Raw genomic sequence first — 9,836 nt, 5'->3', positions numbered from 1 at the left:
GGAGTAACATGGCTCTGAATGTAAATTCTGGAGCTGTTCTAGCAGCATTACCAACATCTGAGGGCTGGGCTCCGGCCTCCACCCCGGCACCCACCCCTGCAGTGTTGAGGAGGCAGCCCCTCTTGGGTTCCCAGCTAGATGATCCCAGGAAGTGCTCTGTGCAGACAGCAAAGCTCGCATTCCCACCCTGTTGGGGTCTACAGTGTAGACCATTAGGTAAAAATCTAAACACTTTTTTTGAGAAATTTTATTTAAAACCTTAGGGACACAACACAAATAGCAGGATGGAGACGAGCAGGGCTCCTGCCAAGGTTCTCAGATCAGAAGCCAGACGGGTTCCTCGGGTTGCTAGGTTCCAGGACCCCTGGAGGCCGTGGCCTCCCTAGGGGTATACCCACCCAGGTTCTCTTAGGCTCCTCCCCCCTGCCTACTTCCTGTGTCTGAGGAGACACTGAGGTGGCAGGGGTACATTGTAAGAAAGGAATAGTGGAGAGGATCTGATAAAACTCCAGAGGGGGAGGAAGTGCAAACTTGGGAGTTTGAGGACTGAGAGGAATCTATAGAGAAAAGAGGTGGGGAGGGGACCACTGCCTCTGCTTCCTTCATACCCCAGAAACTGGGGGCCTGCCTTTCCCCGGAGATGTCTCCCTCACAGCCCAGATAGGAGGTTTGGGGAACATCACCTCCTGTGACTGGACAATGGCTGACTGTCTTTGGAGGTTTGTTGGGAAATAGTCACAAGCCAGACAGGGTAGCAGTAACCCCTGCAACAGAGAAGGCTGGGGTGATGGGTGCCTCCCAGTGCCAGGCCCTCCGTTTCAGCTGGGTGCAGTCTGGCTGTTGGCATAGGCCTGGTCTGGAAAGGAAGCCCGGGCTCTGCGGGTCTGGGCACACACTGATGCATAGAGCTCCGGCTCAGGGCCTGAGGCCTGGGGCTTTGTCTCCGAGTCCAGCACCACTTCTGAGTACTTGATGGGGGTTCCAGGACTTGGGATCCGGCCCTGAGGAGGCCGCAGCTGCAGGCTTGTATAGCACATCACCTCCTCTGCAGCCTGGAGATGCAAGGCTGTTAGAAGTTTACTGGACCCTTGAAAAAGCCTCCCCACTTCCTCACCCACAACGGACTCACCCTAGAGGGGCCTCCAGGTGTTGGATCCTGCTGGTCTGGCCCTGGTTCTTGAGACAGCCGTCCTGGGACAGGTAACAGGAATCTGGTCACTTCTTGCTCCTCCTCTGCAGCCCTTTAGCCCACCCACCCAGGACCTGAGCCTGTCCCCTCTGCCGGCCTCCTACCTGTCTTCAGATAATGCAGGTTCCCGTATAGGGGGACCTCTTCCACAGACCCTCCAGAACTGCAACACAAAGTTTAGGGAATAAATAGGGACTTCTTGGTAAGGAGAAATTCTCAATTAACCCATTTCTGTTTTCCCCCACTCACCATCCCTGTCCCGGTTGGCTCCTGCTCTGTCCTCTAGTCCATCGGGACAAGTGTGCAGCCAGTGAGATGAGAAACAGCAGTGTCACAACCCCTAAGAGGGCCCACAGTCCCCAGGCAGTGGCCACGGAGGGAATTCCTGTGGATGTGAGGGGGGGGGTGTTACTGCCCAACCCAACCCTCCAGATCCCAGCAGATAGATGGAACATGGGGCCACGTGACCCCTCCCCTTGCCCCTGCCCCGCCCAGCTTACCAGGCGCTAGCGGTGCCGGTGCCGTGCAGTTGTCACAGCTGCTCATGACTGCTGTCCTTCCCATGAGCCTAGCTGTAAGCCTGGTTTATGGCCTGACAGCTGCAGCAGCCCCCCTTACTCCCACCCCTCTCTGGGCCTGGCCCCCACAGCTCATCATCCCCAATACTGGTGATGGTAAAGTAGCTGGTTTCCGGGGAGGAAGGGGGAGGGGAGGGATGAGTGAAAGAACAGACACCGCCCAGTGCCTGCACCTGTGCCACCCAGCACTCCTGAACTTCCGCAACCCCGCACCCCTGCCCTTGGGGCCTGTACCCCCTTCAGCCAGAGAAGAGAGAGGCAGGCCTGTGCCACTGTGTAGGTGAGCCCATGAAAAGTCCCAAGGGGGGCAGAAGTGTCATGACGCAGGACCCACAAGACAAGGAAACAAGGGTTTATGACAGAGATTCCCTATGCCACAGGGTGCCTGCCTTTTTCTCCAACTCTGAGTCGCCTGAGGGAGTACGTGTCCCTCAGTGAGCATGTTAGTGAGCACCACACCCTAATGTTGATCCAAGGTGAGTGTGTTAGGATGACCATTGTCATTGTTATTTTCACTGATATAATAGTTTGGGGGATAGGGAAAGTTAGATACCCTCCTCCCAACCCTATTTATCCAAACTGTCCCTAAGAACTATCAATCTCAAAAGTTAGTTGAATTAAAGAAACCTCTGCCCCTTATTATCCTGGGAAGCTGAGCCCTGACTTTTTGCACTTCTTCACTTAAAGGAGTGGAGTACCTGTCCTTCCCAGAGACAGTCCAATCAGTGGGAGGCTACTGATGTGAGAAGAGGCATTTTAAGTTCTAAATTTAAACCTTAGCCCAGAGGTCAGAGATATGTTTTGTCTGGCCCATACAATGTTTTGCTGTTTCTATTTTGTTTTGTTTTACTTAAAATCATTGCAGTCATGTGCCAAGGATGGGGATGGCAGGAGAGACCCTGACCCCCCAGTTGCAGGCAGTAAGAGGTTATCATCTGTAAAAAATTTTAAAACAAAACAAAGTAAAAATAAGTCTCCTTTTTATTACCACTATGTTCCAGCAATTCAAAACAATGTTGGTGATAAAGTACTCCTCCCTGAAAAATCTTTTGTAGATCTAAGTTCTAAATAGTGGTTACTGATGAGCTTTAAAAATATACAATCTTAAAATTAGCACCTTTGTATTACTTATCATTTTTTAAAAATGTAATTTACCTGGAAGTTAATATGGAGAATTCCCAGTTATACAATTGGCCCCTGACATAGCAGATTCATCTACATGTGTTTATAACTAGAATTAGTTAACAGTTTGAAGTTGTTTGCATTCACTTTGGGCAAAAATCTCTATTTCTGTCTCCTGAGATAGTACATATTTCTGTTTTTTGTTTGTTTGTTTGTTTAGTAAGAGAAGGAGAGGGATAGACAGGACAGGAGAGAGATGAGAAGCATATCAACACATAGTTGTGCACCTTAGCTGTTCATTGATTGCTTCTCATATGTGCCTTGATGGTGGGGGAGAATTTGGTCGATACAACTGAGGCAGTGACCAGTGACCTCTGACCTCTGGGCTCAAGCCAGCAACCATGGGGTCGTGTCTATGATCCCATGCTCTAGCTGGCAACCCTGCACTCAAGCCAGTGACCATAGGGTTTCGAACCTGGGTCCTCAGCATCCCAGGAAGATGCTCTGCAACACCTCAGGTCATATTTTTGTATTTGACCCATGGATTTATAATAAACAATGGTAGCACAATGATTGTACAGTCAAAGGAATTGAATTTGAATTACTTTAATTATGTCATTCTAGGTAACTTTTAGGAGTTTTCATTTATATTGAAAATTTCTGGAATTTATTGTAAAGTGGAAATTTTATGAATCTTTACTAAACATCCTCATGGTTAAGACTTTTCCTATTTGTTGTTTAATGTGAGAGGAAAATTAATAAAAGGTATTTTTTAATGAACTATGAGTGGAAATTGACAAATTTGGCTATATTGCCTATTAAGTATGAATAAGCAAGGATTATTTTTGACAAATTTTCAGAAGTTAGCTTCACAAAAAAATTGTATTATTCATCACTCAGATATATTAATAAATAGGTAAAAAAATTTTGCCTCTTTTCTCAAAAAATACAATGATATAATTTTTAAAAGTTAACCCAGACAGAAACGATCTTTTCCTGTGCTCCTTGACTGGGAATCGGGCCTGCAGCTTTTGTGTGTTGGGACACTTCTCTAACCAGTGAAGCTATCCTGGCTAGGGCCTTGTTGTTGGTTTCTTTTACAGCCCTTACTATTGGTTTCACTTCCTGATTATTACTGAAGATGATTTTGTCCTATAGAAGAGGAGAATTTTTTTAAATGACCCAATCAGGTGTCAAATATGTTAAGTATTCCTTGTCAACACTTAAAAACAGAGATTTCCAATTTTTAAAAATCCCAACTTGTTGATTTGGGGAGGAAAAATCAGAATATCTGTCAATAGCGGGCCCGAATTCCCTAAGGCAACAATCAGGTGAGGGGCATTTATCATATTGTGCCTGGCCTGAACCACTTATCCACATTGACTGCACCAACTGGCTTGGAGGCAACGTTGGGACTATACTGCTCTGCAACCCAGGCTGCCTCAGGGTGGTCTGCTTGGCCATGGCAACTCCCCTGGGTGTGGGTGTGGTCTCTCCTTTGGTGCCCCCTTCCTTTCTGAAATTTATCACATGTACTTCATTCATTCATTTTTTTTTTTTTTTTTTGTATTTTTCCAAAGAGAGAAGCAGGGAAGCAGAGAGACAGACTCCCATACGCACCAGAAGGGGATCCACCCGGCATGCCCACCGGGGGCCTTGCTCTGCCCATCTGAGGCGTTGCTCCACCACAACTGGAGCCATCCTAGCACCTGAGGCGGAGGCCATGGAGCCATCCTCAGTGCCCAGGCCAACTTTGTTCCAATGGAGCCTTGGCTGAGGGAGGTGAAGGGAGCGATAGAGACAAAGGAGAGGGGGGAATGGTGGAGAAGCAAATGGGCGTTTCTCCTGTGTGCCCTGGCTGGGAATCCAACCTGGACTTCCACACCCCAGGCTGACGCTCTACCACTGAGCAAACCGGCCAGGGCCCTTCATTCATTTAATACACATGTACCGATAGCTTGTTTGTGTGCCAAGCTCTGGAGATATAAATGTGAGTGGAAAAATGGTTTCTTTCCTCAAAATCTTGGTCTACTTAGGAAAAAGACCCTATATATTCCATACAGCTATAAAAGATTGTGAGCCTGGGTGATGCAGTGGATAAAGTGATGACCTGGACCTCTGAGGCTGCCAGTTTGAACCCCTGGGCTTGTCCAGATACAGGAAGCACCTACTACCAGTTGACGCTTTCTTCTTCTCCTCTTCTCTCCCCTCTTTTTTTTTCTCTCTCTCCCTCCCCTCCCCCTAAATAAATAAAATCTAGAAAGAAAAAAAGAGGAAAGAAAGAAAGAAAGAAAGAAAGAAAGAAAGAAAGAGAGAGAAAGAAAGAAAGAAAAGAGAGTGAAACAGAGAAAGACTACCTAAGTCTGCCTGCAGAGGTTGTGGAAGGCGGGAGAAGGCCCAGGGGTGGGTGATATGAAACATGATATGGAGAAAGACAGAAAATGGTTTGAATCTCCCCTTTGCCTCTTACCTGATTAATAATATTTAACTTTCTTGAACCTGAATTCTCTTATTTTTAACTTGGCCTTGGTAGCGTGGTTTAGTTGATAGAGCATCCTCCTGGTGCTGGGAGGGTGCAGGTTCATCCCCTGTCAGGGCACATATGAGAAGCAACCAATGGTTCACAATTAAGTGAAACAATGAGTTTATGCCTATCTCTCTCTCTCTCTCTCTCTCTCTCTCTCATTCACATTTTCTCAAATCAATGAAAAAAATTAAAAAGAAAAAGAGCTTGTCTGACCAGGGAGTGGCACAGTGGATAGAGCGTTGGACCGGGACTCGGAGGACTCAGGTTTGAAACCCTGACGTTTCTGGCTTGAGCACAGGCTCACCAGCTTGAGCGCAGGGTCCTGTGTGGGATCATAGACATGACTCCAAGGTCGCTGGCTTGAGCAAGGAATCACTTGCTCTGCTGCAGCCCCCTCCAGTCCTCCCTCGCCCCACCCGTCAAGGCACATATAAGAAAGCAATCAATAAACAACTAAGGTGCCGCAAAGAATAGATGCTTCTCATCTCTCTCCATTTCTGCCTGTTTGTCCCTATTTGTCCCTCTCTCTGTGTCTGTCACAAAAAATAAAATTAAATTAAAAAATAGCTTAATTATATTTACAGTAGGGTCGTTTTGGCAACATTAATTTCATTCAACAAGGAAGGATTCCTTGAGCGCTTACTAGGTAAAGGAATAAAATGTAACGAAAGAGATAAGGCCTTCGCTTTTGTAGCATTTACAGTGTAGCAGTAATTAATTGATGAATTTATTTTAATGAATTAAAATGGATTTTTACAACTTCATTGAGATATAATTGACAAAATAGTGGCTCCAAGAAAGTACAATAGCTGAGCTAATAAATAAATTGAAAGTTAACGATCTGAATGAAGGGAACACACGAATTGAAATCTGGTTGTGCAGACGCTGTGCAGAAAAGAAATGGCAGCAAAAGGTCCTAGAGTTACTACAGGGTGGGCCAAAAGTAAGTTTACAGTTGTGAGTACGCGAAATACAGTTTATTCTCGTATTGTTATTTATTATTTTCTATACGGACAACGATAAACCTAAACACTGTATAGGAGTGTCTGGCTCATAGTAGATCAGGCTAGGAAATGAATTACACAACGGTACGGTGGTGTATCATTAGGCCATTAAGGACGGAAGTTCCATGACTGGTAACTTGGTAACTTGATAAAATGTGGCCGCGCTGAGAATGAGCCCCGTGTGGTTGGTGCGCGCAGAGACGCACTGCCTGCGTAACTAGAGGAGCTGACGGACGACAATCCCCGCCACACGCCGCTCGGCTTCCCGGTCAAGGCGGGATCGCTTCTTGGCGGGTTTAACCGTGAGAAGCGGGGAAGGTCTACGTGCATGCACACGCGGCACTTTCTGCCAGAGGTCCGGGGACTTTCCCCTAGGCGTAAATGAGGAACAAGTCCTTCGTCTGTAGCCTAGGAAACAGGCCTTCAGCACGAACTAGGGGGAGAAGTTTGTAGTCTCGCTTTTTATAGGTCCAATAGAAATCTTATTTTTTGATTAGGGTGAGAAGGTTGTTAGTTTGAGAAATAAAAACCAATTTTCTAGGAAACTCTTCTAAGATTTGAGGAGGCACTTAGCTAATGTAGGATGCCTAAATAAATAAGAAATAAACTAATTAGGAAAGCTGGGCCAATAGTCCTATGCAAATATATGGCTCCCACACACTGAGGTAGGCGTGGTTTTCCAGGGAGGTCTCTTACGCATGCGCTCTGCAGTGCTTGGTTAACTGGCGCCGCGGGGCCTTTAGTCCCTCCGCCTATTATGGCGAGCTTAGTTTCGCTCGCGGGTGTATGGGGGCTGCTACTTGTGTCTGCGCTGCCCGGGGTCCTCGGAGACCGCCCCAGCCTCGACCTCTGGGCACACTCAGGTACCAGCGAGGGCTGCTGGAGGGAGGCTGGGACTGCCCACGGGTCTCAGCTCTATTGACCCTTCTCTGCCCTCCTCCGCAGGGGACCCCACCCAGGTCGGCCCTAGAGCCACGGAACCCCGGCGGCCGCCGCCACCCCAGGACCAGCACGAAAGGGCCCAGGCCAGGGCGTTGCCTTTGGGGGCGCTGTATACCGCGGCTGTCGTGGTTTTTGTGCTGTATAAGTGTTTGCAGGTGCGGGAAGACCAGGGGTGGGCATGTCCCGGGCCTGCATTTCCCACGGGGTCGTTAGGGTACCAAGACCAAGAGACATATTTCGGTCAGTCTATAAAATGAACAGTTCCTTGGCTTTCCAATAATTACAGGGTTATTTTGAGCAGCCTGCAAGGTAATGGATGTCGAAAGGCGGTGGTGAATTTTAAATACTGATCATCACTTAGTCCTCCCAACAATCCAATGAAGAGATTAAGTCATTTGTGCAAGGTCACTCAGAGCTAGTAACTGGTGGAGCTGGGATTTGATCCTAACAAGCATCCATACCACAAAAGCGGGGTTGCTGGTGAGATTCCAACATTGGCACGAGGTTAATTACTGTAGTCACTGTTCTTTGAATTCTAGCAGGTAACCAAGCAGGCTCATTCATGTTCTTGGGAAGGCCTTGAAATGACAACTGACAGTACATTTTGAAATGAATTGAAACTGTTGAAATGTAAAGGAGTACCCCCCATCGCTGATTCTACAGCCCTGGCCCTATCACTCAGTTGCATTGGGGAAAGAGGGCTGAACCAGTTTGGAGAGATGTAAAACTAAAAAGGATATGTAATCAAGACACCAAATAGACTTGACAGGCTAGGATAAAGGACTAAATTTAATAATGAAATTTAACAAGGATAAAGTCTATTCTTGGACCCAAGTATAGTCTGAAAGAAACATAACATTTTATTTAATTTGTGTGATGTGACAACCCATTTCTCAAATAAATGCTAGGAACAAAGTATTGTGCTTTATTTTGTATCAGAACACTCCTGGAGAATTTTATTCTCTTTGGGGCACTGCTTTAAGAGCACAAGCTCAGTAAAGCAACCAAAGAAAACTTGGTCAAGTCAGCACTGACTGAAGACTGGTGATATTAAACCAGATTTGGGGAAAAGGGTAGGGGAAATTACTTGTTTTCAAATTCCCGAGGGGCTATCATGTTGAAAAGACACGATTTTGGAAGGCTGTAATCAGCACAATGAAAAGATTTGCAAAGGACAATTTGGGGCTCTGTATATAAACTAACAAACCAGAGTTTTATCAGACTGGAGGGAGAGGAGCTGCTTTTCCTGGAGGTGTTACAGTAGACCAAATGACCATGTGTGAGGGTGTACTGTCAGGTTGCCTCATGTCCTGGGTAAAGAGCTGGACTAGATGTGATTGTGATTCTCTGAGGTAAAAACCCAATAGTTTTCTCTACTTCAAATTCTCTTCCTCCTTTTACTGGTTTTGGAGACAGGCGTGATGGAGGGCCTTGTTGCTGCAGTATCGCCCTTTCCTTATTCTGTAACAGGGGAAAGATGAAGCTGCTATTCTCCAAGAGGAGGCAGGCAAGAAGGAATCATTGCAGTCAGGTGGGTTTTCCAGAAGTCTGTGCTTGGTGGGGAACTAGGAGACAGCAGAAGTAACCATTGCTCTCCTTTTCCCCCTTACCCCCAGAGAAACAGCTGGCCCAGTTGACACAACAGCTGGCCCAGACAGAACAACATCTGAACAATCTGATAGCCCAGCTGGACCCCCTTTTTGAGCGGTAAGGAGAGCAATATATGGCAGGTAAGAAATGGAGACATAGATTGGGCAGTCTCTGAGTAGACATATCCACAGTGTGACTACCCTGGCTGGAGCCCAGCGGGAGCTTCTGCACATGAAGTTACACACCGTCCACCAGCTGCTACAAAAGAACAAGCCAAACAAGGGCATGGAGGTTCCAGACCCAGGTAACAGGCTGGGGGTGAGAGTGGTAGAGGTAGAGACAAAATCTCTGAAACTGAAACATGCCTGATCCTCCCCTCACAGAGGCCAGCATACCCTTTCCTGAGAACTTAAATATGAAGGAGGAAGAGGAGGAGGAGGAGGAGGCTGGTGACAGTCAGGCCTGGGAAGAGCCCCTAAGCTGGACCACAGAAACAAGGAATCTCGCTATTCCTTGGGGAATGAAGCAGGGGCTCAGGAGAAGATGCAGCAAGGCTGCCGCAAAGGGCCCCATCACAGCCCCACTGGGAAGGAGGGACAACAGCTGAAGGTTTAGTAAAACAAAGTCTGTTCTTGTGACTGGATGCTCCTGTGTGCTTTTTCTTTTCCAGCTGGGCACACACACTCCCATACTAGGTGCCTAAGAACAACTGGCCCTTCTTGAAAAGCTTCCCTTATTAGGACAAAGATGCTGCCTTCCAGTGTGAGAGCTGAGAAGATAGAGGGAGCTCCAGTCCTTTTCCTTCAGTTCTCAAGGCCACAGTCATGCCAGCCCTGAGGGCACAAAAATCCCTTTTCTCATATCACATAGCCAAGACAAAGGCT

The 9,836-nt window shown here is 47.1% G+C and overlaps 2 protein-coding genes across 3 annotated transcripts; one reads left to right on the top strand and one right to left on the bottom strand.

The window, feature by feature from the left end:
- Positions 1 to 245: 245 nt before the first annotated feature.
- On the bottom strand, positions 246 to 1,937 carry SIT1 (signaling threshold regulating transmembrane adaptor 1). Its single transcript, XM_066254703.1, has 5 exons — positions 1,690 to 1,937; positions 1,439 to 1,574; positions 1,294 to 1,352; positions 1,130 to 1,191; positions 246 to 1,052 (listed from the first exon to the last, which is right to left on the bottom strand). Exons 1-5 carry the CDS (start codon positions 1,751 to 1,753, stop codon positions 819 to 821), a joined length of 555 nt encoding a protein of 184 aa, XP_066110800.1. The 5' UTR covers positions 1,754 to 1,937; the 3' UTR covers positions 246 to 818.
- Positions 1,938 to 7,121: 5,184 nt separating this feature from the next.
- Positions 7,122 to 9,820, top strand: CCDC107 (coiled-coil domain containing 107). 2 transcript variants are annotated; one of them, XM_066256807.1, is made up of 6 exons: positions 7,122 to 7,283; positions 7,366 to 7,517; positions 8,833 to 8,893; positions 8,979 to 9,069; positions 9,144 to 9,256; positions 9,623 to 9,820. In XM_066256807.1, exons 1-6 carry the CDS (start codon positions 7,178 to 7,180, stop codon positions 9,673 to 9,675), a joined length of 576 nt encoding a protein of 191 aa, XP_066112904.1. In that variant the 5' UTR covers positions 7,122 to 7,177; the 3' UTR covers positions 9,676 to 9,820. The 2 variants fall into 2 exon arrangements, with proteins under 2 accessions (XP_066112904.1, XP_066112903.1); XM_066256806.1 differs by lacking the exon at positions 9,623 to 9,820 and adding an exon at positions 9,336 to 9,590.
- Positions 9,821 to 9,836: the final 16 nt, after the last annotated feature.

The sequence above is a fragment of the Saccopteryx bilineata genome, chromosome 2 (assembly GCF_036850765.1).
Source record: "Saccopteryx bilineata isolate mSacBil1 chromosome 2, mSacBil1_pri_phased_curated, whole genome shotgun sequence".
NCBI lineage: Eukaryota > Metazoa > Chordata > Mammalia > Chiroptera > Emballonuridae > Saccopteryx > Saccopteryx bilineata.
This window is presented reverse-complemented; position numbering and strand designations above follow the sequence as displayed.

Excerpts from the sequence above, each read along its gene's own strand:
- SIT1 (XM_066254703.1), bottom strand. The coding sequence starts at position 1,753 with ATGGGAAGGACAGCAGTCATGAGCAGCTGTGACAACTGCACGGCACCG. Across the intron at positions 1,353-1,438 it reads AGCCAACCGGGACAGGGATG|TTCTGGAGGGTCTGTGGAAG; the intron begins GTGAGTGGGGGA and ends TTTGTGTTGCAG. Across the intron at positions 1,192-1,293 it reads CCTGCATTATCTGAAGACAG|GACGGCTGTCTCAAGAACCA; the intron begins GTAGGAGGCCGG and ends TACCTGTCCCAG.
- CCDC107 (XM_066256806.1), top strand. The coding sequence starts at position 7,178 with ATGGCGAGCTTAGTTTCGCTCGCGGGTGTATGGGGGCTGCTACTTGTG. Across the intron at positions 7,518-8,832 it reads TGCTGTATAAGTGTTTGCAG|GGGAAAGATGAAGCTGCTAT; the intron begins GTGCGGGAAGAC and ends ATTCTGTAACAG. Across the intron at positions 9,070-9,143 it reads CTGGACCCCCTTTTTGAGCG|TGTGACTACCCTGGCTGGAG; the intron begins GTAAGGAGAGCA and ends ACATATCCACAG.